Source organism: Myotis davidii, unplaced genomic scaffold (genome assembly GCF_000327345.1).
Source record: "Myotis davidii unplaced genomic scaffold, ASM32734v1 scaffold271, whole genome shotgun sequence".
Classification (NCBI taxonomy): Eukaryota; Metazoa; Chordata; class Mammalia; order Chiroptera; family Vespertilionidae; genus Myotis; species Myotis davidii.
Genome location: NW_006284839.1, coordinates 1,612,392 through 1,626,636, shown reverse-complemented (window position 1 = coordinate 1,626,636; position 14,245 = coordinate 1,612,392). Strand labels below are relative to the sequence as shown.

At 39.0% G+C, this 14,245-nt stretch overlaps 1 protein-coding gene across 1 annotated transcript in view; it reads left to right on the top strand.

The window, feature by feature from the left end:
• MARCH5 (membrane associated ring-CH-type finger 5) overlaps nucleotides 1-12,935 on the top strand; it is a 31,604-nt gene extending 18,669 nt beyond the window's left edge. The window contains exons 4-7 of the mRNA XM_015557878.1: nucleotides 9-50; nucleotides 11,227-11,410; nucleotides 11,536-11,702; nucleotides 12,157-12,935. Coding sequence (XP_015413364.1) covers nucleotides 9-50; nucleotides 11,227-11,410; nucleotides 11,536-11,702; nucleotides 12,157-12,273 — 510 coding nt within the window. The 3' untranslated portion in view covers nucleotides 12,274-12,935. The remainder of the gene's footprint in view (nucleotides 1-8; nucleotides 51-11,226; nucleotides 11,411-11,535; nucleotides 11,703-12,156) is intronic.
• Nucleotides 12,936-14,245: the final 1,310 nt, after the last annotated feature.

Below are 14,245 nucleotides of genomic sequence, written 5' to 3'. Positions count from 1 at the left end.
GCTCTATCTATTGGACAGCTGTGACTTACGGAGCAGTGACAGTAATGCAGGTTCACTATTTTACTTTATTCAATTATATTACCTCTTTTTTCTTTCTTTTTTTTTTTAATTTCAAAGACGAAGGGAGAGGGATAGAGAAACATCAATGAGAGAGAATCATTGATTGACTGCCTTCTGCATGCCCCCTACTGGGGATCAAGCCCAAAACCTGGTCATGTGCCCTGACTGAGAATTGAACCATGACCTTCTGGTTCATAGGTCAGTGCTCAACCAGTGAGCAACACCAGCCAGGGCAAGGAGTTTTCAATTTTATTTTGAACAAGTAATGACTTTCTTGTGATCTAAAAATAAGAAAGTATATAAAAAGCTGTTTAGTGTCCAGAATTGCCACAATTTATAACCAGTGTCGTATTGATTAGAAAATTTGTTGCTTCCAGTAACTGTTGATGAAGATTAGAGACTTATTTTAAGGTTTAGTCCCAGGCCCTTGACTCTTCTCTCTATACCTCGTCCTTAAAGATTTTCAGCTATCATTTTCAGCTGATTTTTTGTGTTCTGATCTATGTCTTTTCCCTCATCTTTCCTCATATCCACTTCTACAATAGCAGCATGACCCTTCTCCTTAAAAAGGACTTCTTATGACCTCACTGTCAATATTATGAAGTCAAACTTGTCTTTCTCAATTTAAAACCTAAATTTAGTTCCTATTATAATTTATTTATACTTTTTATTCCTATTGTTATTTTTTCACCTACTCAATTTATAGCCTACATTCTTAGCTTTTAACTTTCTACTACATAGCCTTCCCTATATGCAATCCACTGACCAAGTCCAAGCAGTTTTCATTTTGATGTCTTACATCTGTGGCTTCCTTCCCACAGTTTTTACCTCATGATTTCTTGTCATTCTCCCATCATGACCTGGACGGCTAAAGGAGCCTCTTGATTAGTTTTCTAACTTCATTTTCTTTTATCAACCTGTCCTTTCAAATGAATCTTCCTAAAATAATACCTTCAACATCTTACTTCAAGCTTACCATCTTTTCTGTCTTAAGTACTGCTTCTTAAAAGTAGCACCTAGATTGGTTAAGCATTTCATAAGTAACTCAATAAACACACTTATGTTTATAAATGCTATAATTTGTTTTTCTTTCATATAAATTAGTGCATGGAAGAAAAAGGGAGTTAAAGCAAGTCCTCAAGTAGTGTTTCATTCAACATCATTTTGTTATGTTGATAAGATACTGTAGGAACTTAACTCTTGTTTATATCAATTATCGTACAGTAAAGTTAGTTTCATTATTCATCATTTCAGTTAAAAGTCACAGAACCGCCCTGACCAGTTTGGCTCAGTGGCTAGAGCATCAGCCTGTGGACTGAAGAGTCCCAGGTTCGATTCCGGTCAAGGGCATGTACCTTGGTTGCGGGCACATCCCCAGTGGGGGGTGTGCAGGAGTCAACTGATCCATGTTTCTCTCTCATGGATGTTTCCAACTCTTTATCCCTCTCCCTCTCTGTAAAAAAATCAATAAAATATATATATATTTTTTTAAAAGTCACAGAACCTGCCCTAGCTGGTCTTGCTCAGTGGATAGAGCGTCGGCCTGCAGACTGAAGGGTCCCAGTTTCGATTCTGGTCAAGGACACATGCCTGGATTGTGGGCTTGATCCCCAGTAGGGTGTGTGCAGGAGGCAGCCGATAGATGATTCTCTCATCATTGATGTTTCGGTCTCTCCCTCTTCCTTCCTCCCTGAAATCAGTAAAAATATATTTTTTTAAAAGTTACAGATCCTGTTGTCACCATTAAAGTGAGGACTTACTGTGTATATGTAATATTCCAAAAATTGCACATAATCTGTCTATGTCAGGGTCCATAGTAAGCAACCTTTCTGAGGTTGCTCCATCAATAGCCATGGTGAGACAATATTAAAAGGCTTCTTCATAAAATCTTGATGACACCCAAAAATCTGGATATAGTCACTGGAATGAATCACAGATAGTAAGATGTCATTTGTGGTGAATGTGGTGGATAAAGATTGAGAACCACTGATTTGAAAAAGATCCCATTTTCTTAACCTGCTTTGTTATGCAGAGTCCTCCATAGTCTTGCTTCATGCTGCTTTGAGAGCCTATTGGGTTGTCTCCTCCAGCCCATCCTTATGTGTTTAGTTGTTGTTGTTTTTGTCTCTGTCCTTTGGCTTATGTCCCTGCCTCATACCTGTGCTTCCAGTTCCCTCTCTACTAATTCAAATCTAAACCCTCCTTTCAGGCTTAGTTCAGCCACTTTTCCTCCGTAAAACTTGCCTACTGTGGTTTCTTCTTCCTCTGCATTGGTGACATTTTTTATTCCTCAAATGGCAGGTAATTTTGTGCTGACCTACATAAAATTTATATATTTCTTATATAGATTACCTAAGTTATTTAACTTTTCCTATATTCAGGCCTTACTTTTCCTGTTAGAAGGTAATTTGCTTGAAAGTAGAGACTATCTTACACTCATGTATTCCTATGTAGCACATAACAGAGACTAACACTTTAACGTTTTCATGAATATTATTTTTTTATATGATCAGTTCTATCAGGTGTCACAGGATTACTTATTTTCTAAGCAATAGATCGTTTCTAATAATGATTATCATTACATCATTAGATCAAGGAAGTTCAGGACAATTCTAGGACTGAGAAAACTTAGGGCAGATTTTACATTATTTAATGTACAAATACATTACAACTGTATATTTGTTACAGATGAGAACAAATAATCTGAGACTGATTTCTCTTAAGACCTAAATGACGCCAAAACCGGTTTGGCTCAGTGGATAGAGCGTCGGCCTGCGGACTGAAGGGTCCCAGGTTCGATTCCGGTCAAGGGCATGTACCTGGGTTGTGGGCACATCCCCAGTGGGAGATGTGCAGGAGGCAGCTGATCGATGTTTCTCTCTCATTGATGTTTCTAACTCTCTATCTCTCTCCCTTCCTCTCTGTAAAAAATCAATAAAATATATTTAAAAAAAAAAAAAAAAAGACCTAAATGACTATAAGAAATGGGATGGCTCTTTTTGAGAAAAAGACTTTAACTCAATCTTAAAAGATTTTTGATAATTAATGGGACACTTCAACAACAGGAGTCAATTAAGGAATATAGTTTGTATCCTCCAAAAAGGGCTACTAGTTGTATCATGACATTTTGAACAATATTGGTATGATTCAGTCAAAAAGTTAACACTGAGTCTGCATAAAATATAAAACAAATTGAAAGCCCTGATCCCCAGCCTCAAGGAACATAGTCTAAGACAAGATGGACAAAATGAACAACTGGAGAACAGTTATATGGTTCCATAAACAATTGTGATGAGCATAGAAACTACATAAGCAGTATTATATTCAGTAAAGGTAAAAAATCATTTGAAGTTATGAAAAGGTAAGTCTTGAGCTGACCCTTGAAGGAAATAATTTGGATTGATAGAAGAAATGATATAAGTACAGAGATTAAAATGAACATGATGGTTAATCGTGACAGTAAAGAAAAAAATCTTAAAATTATGATAATACATATATATTAGGTGTTATCATTTAGAAATAAACTTTACATGTACTATCTCACATGAAAACATTTTTTTTTAAGCTCAGAAATGAGATTACTGTGGACAGTAGGTAGTACTATGTGTTACTGAAGAGCATTAGGAAGACTTTTACCTACTTGAGCATATTTGTTAGGGAATGTGCCATCAGCAGTGTTTAGGGTTTTCTCTTTTAACACTTTGCTGTTACTTTTCCTTTTGCTCTCTTATTACTATGAAGTAAATCAGATTAAGGAATCACAACTATTCTCTTTATTGTTGAAAGTATTCCATATGTCCCTTTATTTCCCCCCTTGCCCTCTGAACCCCCTACCCCCAAGCCTTCACCACCCTATTGTCTGTGACTATGGGTTATGCATATACACATATGAGTTCATTGGTTGATCTCTCCCCTCCCCTCCCCCACCCCCCCCACCACACACACACACACACATATACCTTCCACCATCCCTGCCTTCTTCCCTCTGAGGTTTGACAGTCTGTTCAACGTTTCTAGGTCTCTGGGTCTATTTTTGTTCATCAGTTTATGTTGTTCATTAGATTCGACATATGAGTGAGATCATGTGATACTTAATCTTTTTCTGACTGGCTTATTTTGCTTAGCATAATGCTCTCTAGGTCCATTAGTGCTGTCTCAAAGGGTAAAAGATCCTTTTTTTTGCTGCCCAGTATTCCATGGTATTTGACCGGAATCGAACCTGGGACCCCTCAGTCCACAGGCCGACACTCTATCCACTGAGCCAAACCGGTTTCGGCCCATTTTTAATTTTTTGAGGAAACTGCAAACTGTTTTCCACAGAGGCTGCACTAGTCTGCATTCTCACCAGCAGTGTACTAGGGTTCCCTTTTCTCCACATCCTCACCAACACTTGTCGTTAGTTGATTTGTTGATGATAGCCATTCTGACAGGTGTGAGGTGGTACCTCATTGTCATTTTGATTTGCATCTCTGATGATTAGTGACTGAGCATTTTTTCATATGACTTTACCCTTCTGTATGCCCATTTTGGAGATATTCCCATTTATTTTTTCATGAACAAGTTATAGGTTCAATCTCTGTTAATTGTGAGGAACTTAAATAGGAACTTCACTTATATTTTTATTGAAAAGACAATAGTTCATTTTTCCCTAGCACTGGGCTAAAGACCTTTCAAGCACTGATGCATTTAATCCTTGCAAGAATCTTGTGTCATAGATACTATCAATTATTCCTTGTTTACAGGTTCAAAGAGTTTACATGTCCAAAACCACACAGCAAGAGAAAGCATTAAGACTCCTGTCCCTGCCCTATCCGGTTTGGCTCAGTGGATAGAGTGTCGGCCTGTAGACTGAAGGGTTCTGGGTTCAATTCCAGTCATGGGCACATGCCCAGGTTTCGGGCTCAGTCCCCAATAGGGGGTGTGCAGGAAGCAGCCAGTCAATGGTTCTCTCTCATCATTGGTGTTTCTATCTTTTTCTTCCTCTCCCTTCCTCTCTGAAATTTAAAAAAAAAAAAGTTACTTAAAAAAAAAAAATACACACAGCCAGCACCGGTTTGGCTCAGTGGATAGAGTGTCGGCCTGTAGACTGAAGGGTTCTGGGTTCAATTCCAGTCATGGGCACATGCCCAGGTTTCGGGCTCAGTCCCCAATAGGGGGTGTGCAGGCAGCAGCCAGTCAATGGTTCTCTCTCATCATTGGTGTCTCTATCTTTTTCTCCCTCTCCCTTCCTCTCTGAAATTTAAAGAAAAAAAAGTTACTTAAAAAAAAAAAATACACACAGCCAGCACCGGTTTGGCGCAGTGGATAGAGCGGCGGCCTCCGGACTGAAGGGTCTCGGGTTCGATTCTAGTCAAGGGCATGTACCTTGGTTGTGGGCACATCCCCAGTAGCGGGTGTGCAGGAGGCAGCTGATCAATGTTTCTGTCTCATTGATGTTTCTAACTCTCTATTCCTCTCCCTTCCTCTCTGTAAAAAATCAATAAAATATATTTTTTAAAAATACACAAAAAAAACAGACTTCTGTTCCTAATCTTGGGCTCCTTAAGTGAAATCTGGTTGCAAAGGCAGTTGGAGCATTTATTCTGGAACAATGGAACCTTAATATCCAACCTAGTTCCACTTTTGCATTTAGTATAAAGACATCCCCCATAAGCATTGTCCATTCTTAATTACACTACTTAATTACCCTAAATTCTAACGAAGAAAACCTGTTCATCACTGTTCCACCCTTTCATTTGAAAGTAGGGTTTTAATAGGAAGTGCTTTAAAAGATCAGGCTTGCCCTGACCGGTTTGGCTCAGTGGATAGAGCGTCGGCCTGCAGATTCAAAGATCCCAGGTTCAATTCTGTTCAAGGGCATGTACCTTGGTTGCAGGCACATCCCCAGTTGGGAGTGTGCAGGAGGCAGCTGATTGATGTTTCTCACTCTCTATCCCTCTCCCTTCCTCTCTGTAAGAAATCAATAAAAATATTTTTTAAAAAAAGATCAGGCTTTAATTAAAACTCTTAGCCTTTCAGCATTGGTGAACTATAGACCTAACTGTATACGAAGATCTAAGTTGTAGCTCTTTAGCAGAAAAATGAAAAGAAAAACAAAATTTTTCTCTAAACCTCCAACCCCTTAGGCCTTTATTTCATACTAGAGGCCCAGTGCACGGATTCATGCACCGGTGTGGGTCCCTCAGTGTAGCCTGTGGGGATCGGCCAAAAACGGCAGTACAACTGCCACTCCTGCCTGCTGCTCCCGCTCATTCTGGCCCCACGGCTTCTGCTGTGGGCTCACGCCCAGTCAGTCCTGATAGGGAGAGGCTCATACAGCCGCAGAACCACCAGTGCTTGTCTGCCCTGAGCCCAGCATCTGGCACCTGTCAGTCAGCTGAGCGGCACTCCAGCTGTGGGAGTGCACTGACCACCAGGAGATAGCTCCTGCATTGAGCGTCAGCCCCCTGGTGGTCGGTGCACATCATAGCAACCAGTCGACCAGTTGTTTAATTGTTCGGTTGCTTAGGCTTTTATATATATAGATGTGGATAACAAACTCTTAGAGAAGGCATTCTATAATTCCTGAATCTCACTCCAAAATAGAAGTCTTAACTGTTTTTGCCCTTGCTGGTGTGGCCCAGTTGGTTAGAGTTTTGTCCTGTGCACTGAAGGGTTTGATTGCTGGTCAGGGCACATACCCAAGTTGCAGGTTCCATCCCTGGTCAGGGTGTATATGGGAGGCAACTGATCAGTGTTTCTCACATTGATGTTTCTCTCTCTCTCTCCCTCCTCTTCTCCATCTCCCCCCACCCTTTTTCCCTCCTTCCCCTTATTCCTTCTCTCTCTCTAAATCAGTAAAAACATATCCTTGAGTAAGGATTTAAAATAATAATAATCTGCTTATATTTTTTAAAATGTTATTTCTCAATTATAATTTACATTCAATGTTATTTTTATAAGTTTCAGGTGTACAGCATAGTGACTGGATGATCACATACTTTAGACTCTAAAGTTTAGAGAGTGGTGTTCCCACCCACTCTGACATTTTCAGTACCCACCTGGCACCATACATAGTTATTGCAATATTACTGACTATATTACCTATGCTGTACTTTACATCCCCATGACTATTTTGTTACTACCAATTTGTACTTTTTTTCTTAACATATTTTTATTGATTTCAGAGAGAGGAAAGGAGAGGGAGAGAAATAGAAACATCAATGATGAGAGAGAATCAGCCGCTCCACCCCATCCCCTGCACATCCGCCACTGGTGATCGAGGCTGCAAGCCAACAGTGACCTCCCAGTTCATAGGTCAAAGCCCAACCACTGAGCCACGCATGCCAGGCCCAATTTATACTTCTTAATCCCTTCACCTTTTTCACTCAGTCCTTCTCCCTCCTCCCCTCTGGCAGCCATCAGACTGTACTGTTATTTCTAAGTCTGTTTCAAAAAAATTATGTTTTTAAATCTTCCAGCAAAAAACCAGAATGTACATGATCATACACAAAGTTTGCTGTTTTCTATTGACCAAAGTTAAATGAGCCTCATTGCTTAATTCATCTTTTCATTTATTGCCCTTGAGTCTGACAGTAGTAGGTAGTATACTACAGGTGTTAACACTGTTCTGTTTTCTTTACCGCATTTATATTTGCCCCCTTGTTTGATTTGGTTGTCTCTCACCTCCAGAAGACATCCGTTTAGCTCACCACTTAACCCCCAGTACCAAGGCCTGTCTCTGGCACATAATCAGAGTTCAGTTGAATGAATGAATGCATGCATGCAACTGCGCCTGCATGGTGAGCCTTAGCTTGAGCACAAAGCATCTCTCTGCTTTAGCTGTAACAGGTGGGACAATGGGGCTTTGCTCACTGCCCTGTTTCCTTTTTTTGTTTCCTCATTTTTACACAATTGGTTATAAGGTTTTAACTGCTATCCATGAAGAATAAACATACCTGAATATTCACTCTGCTTTGTGTTTTGTTTTTAATTTTATTATTTAAGGTATTACAAATAGTACATATGTCTTTTTTCCCCCCATTAACTCCCCCCCCCATGTCTTGTGTCCACTGGTTGTGCTTATATGTGTACATACAAGTCCTTCAGTTGATCTCTTACTCCCCCAACCCTCCCCTGTCTTCTGCTGTAGTTTGACAGTCTGTTCAATGCTTCTTTGCCTCTGTATCTATTTTTGTACAACAGTTTATAATGTCCTTTATATTCCACAAATGAGTGAGACTATGTGGTATTTATCTTTCACGACTGGCTTATTTCACTTAGCATAATGCTCTCCAGTTCCATCCATGCCGTTGCAAATGGTAAGAGTTCCTTCCTTTTTAGAGCAGCATAGTATTCCATCGTGTAGATGTACCACAGTTTTCTAATCCACTCATCTACTGATGGGCACTTAGGCTGTTTCCAAATCTTAGCTATGGTGAATTGTGCTGCTATGAACATAGGGATGAATATATCCTTTCTGAATTGTGTTTCTGCCTTCTTGGTATATATTCCTAGAAGTGGTATTACTGGGTCAAATGGCAGTTCCATTTTTAATTTTTTAAGGAAACGCCATACTGTTTTTCACCGTGGCTGCACCAGTCTGCATTCCCACCAGCAATGAAGGAGGGTTCCTTTTTCCTCTGCATCCTCTCCAGCACTTGTCATTTGTTGATTTGTTGTTGATAGTCATTCTGGCAGTGTGAGATGGTACCTCGTTGTTGTTTTGATCTACATCTCTCGGCTGATTAGTGACTTTGAGCATGTTTTCGTATGTCTCTTGGCTTTCTGAATGTCCTCTTTTGAAAAGTGTCTATTTAGGTCCTTTGCCCATTTTTTGATTGGATTGTTGATCTTCCTTTTGTTAAGTTGCTTTGTGTTTTAAACCCTAAATTCTAAACAGAATACATAACCCAGCAAACGAATTTTCACGTGTTTGCTAACACTTTGAGAGTATTTAAATCACGTTCATTATATTGAAAATAATAAAATGGTATAAAAATGGAATGTCCTAGAAAAGCATTATAGATAAAGATGGTCTCTTGGCTAATCTACTTTTGCTGCCAGTATTGGATTAGGTTTATGAAATATTGCGAGCCAGACAATTTCATTTTAGAGCAACTCAAGACAATCACCCTTTACATGCAAGATGTGAAGTTGCTAAGTTTCTACCTGGAGACACTGAAGAGTGTCAGGTACTGATGCCATGGTTTTTGACCATTTGGAAGAGGCCAGCCTCCTGCCCTTTAATATTATATCTTAGAGAACTTAACCACGTGCAAGTCGGGGTTTATCCCTGACTGAAATTTTAAAGGCACCTATTTCGGTTCTTTCCACATACTTTTATAAAGTATTTTTACCTGGATGGAGACTCTCTTCCAGAATTTCAATTTTCCCTGATCATTCTCAGCTTGACTTTATTTCAGATCTTGTAGTCCACCTGAAAAAAAGTGCTATAATAGCTGACATAAAGGGCCTGTCAGTTTTGAAAAAAATCTCATGAGCTTTCTTTTCTGAGTAGTTTCTAGTCCTCCCTACCTGTTTTTCTCTTCCTCTTTGCCTGTCCTTTTTCCCTCCTTCCTATAAAAAAATACAGACTGAGTCCTTTCTGATCCTTTCTTCTTCAAGTGTGATCAGAAAAACTTACCTAGAGTCCTTTACAGTAGTGTCCTCCTATCAGGCTGTTGGCCTCACAGTGTGTTACCTGGGTGGGCTTCTGAAGTAGTCTCCCTCCTTCCCCTATTAACTGCCAAGAATAATCCCTCAGATAAATATGTTTAATTTGTGAGCAATTGAAAATTTTGGCTAAAGGGACATCATTTGAGACCTTTAAAAGAGAATTGCCAGGGAAATCGTCTAGTTAAAAATAAGCTCGCGCCAAACCGGTTTGGCTCAGTGGATAGAGCGTCTGCCTGCGGACTGAGGGGTCCCAGGTTCGATTCCGGTTAGGGGCGTGTGCCTTGGTGGCGGGCACATCCCCAGTGGGAGGTGTGCGGGAGGCGGCTGGTCGATGTTTCTCTCTCATCGATGTTTCTGGCTCTCTGTCCCTCTCTCTTTCTCTCTGTAAAAAAATCAATAAAATATATTTTAAAAAAAAAATAAGCTCGCCAACAAAGTGTTGGTGTTGAAAGAAGTGTAAGGCTGATTGATCAGCAAGTGGAAAGGATTCTGCTGTGAGGGGAAGTATGGAGATTCACACATGCCAATTAATCATGTACTTCTTGCCCCATGGCATCTACACCAATTGAGAAATAGCCCTAAGATCCAGAGGAGATGGGAAGTATTGTTTTAGTTTCATTTCCCATAAAGAGGGCACTGGAAGTTCTAGATTGGAAATAATGACTGGAACCTGTAGCCAAAACTCCTTACAGCAGTCCCCCAAACCTAGACCTTGGAATTGCATTTTTAGGAGAGTTAGGTGTGGAGAGCAAGCATTTAGCCAACCACAGAGATTTCACTATCCCAGACATCACCAGCAGGGAGAAGGAGCCAAAGAGAAGTGCGTTTTCAGGCTATCTCCTAAGGCAGTGATGGCGAACCTTTTGAGCTCCGTGTGTCAGCATTTTGAAAAACCCTAACTTAACTCTGGTGCGGTGTCACATATAGAAATTTTTTGATATTTGCAACTATAGTAAAACAAAGACTTATATTTTTGATATTTATTTTATATATTTAAATGCCATTTAACAAAGAAAAATCAACCAAAAAAATGAGTTCGTGTGTCACCTCTGACACGTGTGTCATAGGTTTGCCATCACTGTCCTAAGGTCCTGCCCCTTGCCTGGCTATGCCTACCTCCTAGTTAGGAAGAACAGGAAAACAGATCCTCTGCTAGAAGACAAATACAGCCTAAAATAGCCCAGGCAAACCAAATCAATTAAGAGGAATGGAAGCAAGAACCAGAAGTCCCCTCCCTCCATTCAAATGTAATCAATGTGGGTCAACCATTTTTAAAACTTGTTGCTATGGAATATGAAATCACTTGGGAGGTGCCCCCCCCCCCCACCTTGAACGAGACAATTACTATAAATAAATCCAGACTGATAGCTTTCCATCTTATTTTTTAAGCTTTTTATTTCTGTATTCTTTAGACATTTAGCATTTCCTCTAAAATGAATTGAGCTCGAGCATGCCACATCCCTTCATTAGCTAAGGAAATGATTCTAGCAAATGCTGTCTGTTTCACAGGTTGTAGGCCATAAAGAAGGTCTGGATGTTATGGAGAGAGCTGATCCTTTATTCCTTTTAATTGGACTTCCTACTATTCCTGTCATGCTGATATTAGGCAAGATGATTCGCTGGGAGGATTATGTGCTTAGACTATGGCGCAAATACTCAAATAAACTACAAATTTTGAACAGTATATTTCCAGGTAAGGCCCTGAATTGTGGTGGTAACAAGCATGCCAAATTAATCCTATGGAGAAACCCTGTATACAAAAGTATTTTCGCTATGCTAATTTTTTGGCACTTACACCTTGCATTCTTTCCCCTCTAGGGATTGGCTGTCCTGTTCCTCGGATTCCAGCCGAGGCCAATCCTTTAGCAGATCACGTCTCTGCCACCCGGATTTTATGCGGAGCCCTTGTCTTTCCTACTATTGCGACCATAGTCGGTAAACTGATGTTCAGTAGTGTTAACTCTAATTTACAAAGGACAATCTTGGTAAGATGGCTTTAATATTACCTTTTTAAAGTAACTATACGAAAGAGAATGAATTGTATATTTGTTGTTGTTTTTAAAAAACAAATGAGACTATATAAATATTCTGGGGCTCCTTAATTTGACCCTCACGGTCATGTAATAGCAGTAGAATGGAAAGAGTCCACGGCAGTAGCGCTGGCCTTCCAGAACTGTGCTGTGGGTGACTTCTCTCCCGGACTATGCAGGAATCCTCACACCATCCCTCTTGCAGCGAGGTTCTGGTGAAGAGCTTCTGCTCTTGGTCAGGCTGCCTGGTTCAACCCTATCACAGATACTGTCTTGCTGAGAAACAAGTTTCTTGACTTCTCTGTGCCTGTAGAATAAAGATAGTAATGGTAGCTACCTCAGTAAATTTATTTTTATTTTGTTTCTCTAAATGTGCATTAGAAAAAGCTAATTTTCCTTTTTATTTTAGGGTGGAATTGCTTTTGTTGCCATAAAAGGAGCATTCAAGGTTTACTTCAAACAGCAGCAATATTTACGTCAGGCACATCGCAAAATTCTAAATTATCCAGAGCAAGAAGAAGCATAAAACTGTGACTTCCTATCGTTCTGCAGACCTCTCATCCTTATGAGTCTGTTGTGTTGTTTTGATTCCATCATTAATGCACAATAGTGGAGACTTGTGATAAGCTGCTGCTCTCGTATTTTTAAGAAATAAAATAAAGAAAGCACTTAGGGCCGGAGAACTCCTCTCAGTAATCACGGAACCTAAGGATGTGATTCGTTCTCATTATTCTGTATGTACTTCTTTTATGGTAGTCGTCTGAACCATTACATTAGCATGGGAAACCTGGCTTTGTTCATATTTTCTTCAGACAGAAATGTAAGGATCAACCTGTGCAAATATTGAATGCACATGCTGTTTTACTCAAAGGCCTCTTTTGTACATGTTCATGTTCAGTGTTTTCTTAGAATTGGCAACTCAATGAAGGTACTGAGGACTTTTCTCACTGGCATAATTTGATTACATGTTGTAAACAGGAGTACATGTTAATATGAGGAAATGTAAATTAAATTACTTATAAATAAATAACAAACCAAAAATGTATGTAAACATTTAAATGATTATCTGAACAAATGCGATTTTGTTGTTTTTTTTTTAACCCATGTGATGTCCTCCAAAATGTGTAAGGTAAAAGTTCACAGGGCTTCCAGATCACTTTTTCACTATTAAATATTATTTATATAATGTTGACATCTCATAGTTCTATAAATGTAATTTTGACTCATGCAGTCTTAATTACTGTGTGTGTATGTATGTGTGTGTGTGTGTGTGTGTGTGAGAGAGAGAGAGAGGTGACAGGTCCTTCCATCACTGGAGTAAGGTTTTTAAATCCATATTTCTAGAAATTAGAGCTGCCAGATTATAGTAGTTTGAGCATAGAGGACGATTTGCAAAAAATTCAATAAAGTTATTTTACTCTTCTCTTCCATTGATTCAGTTATTCAGGTATTTGCTGATCACCTCCTGTTTCCCAGGCACTATGCTGAGTGTTGTGGGATACAATGGTGAACACGACAGACTTGGTTCTATATAGTTTACGGTCTAATTTCAACATAGAGAAAACCAACAGTGGTGAACCAAGGTGAGGCCTGGAGCTCTTTGTTTTTACACCAGTCAGTGAGGAGATAATTATGAAAATAAGTCTTGAGTAAGTATTGAGGTCATTGGTTTTGGCTTAAGACAATTTATTTTATTATTTTTAAAACCAATACTAATGTTTTTAGATTTTAATTGCTTGTCATATTGATGAGGGTAGTATCTTAATAATCACTGTTTATCTAGTTTTATATTAATTTTTAAGAAGCAATTATTTATTTTAAGCCATTTTTAATAGTGGCCCTTTTAATGTTACTCAGCAATCTGAATGATTTTGCAGTTATTTTCATTAATTAAGTTTTTAAAAGTTAGTTCTAAAAACCCTGTTTACTTTCTTGTTTACAGTATCTAATGCATGATGATGATAAATTTCCTCTTACTGAGGAGTGAGTGGCCACTTCTCTTTAGAAGTGTAGCAAATAGACATTGAGCTCTATTAGACTGCAATAATGTATGTTAACTTTGGTAATTTAAAACTGGAATCTTTATAGTATGAATGTTTCGAGTTATAATATGAAGTTGATGTGAATGGCTATTGAACATTCAAAGTTGTCATTCTTTGGGGAGGAAGGGAATATTTGACTGACAGTGGGCCTTATTAAGAACACTGCTATAGTTCTGAATGGGAAATAAAAATCTATGATTATATATAAAAGTAACTTAGATTACGTAACTATGATTATAAAATATATTGGCTTTTCTTTCGTTTTTAAGGTAAAAAGACACTAGATATTTCCTGAATAATTTTGTTATATAGAACAGTTTTTAGGCAGCCTTTACTAAAATTATAAAAGCACACAGTGCCCCATTTACTACTTTAATGTCAAAATTGGGGAAGTAGCTGCTTAGTCTTATTGGCATTAGGGCTTGTGAGGGTTAGAGAAATAACTAATCTTTTGGG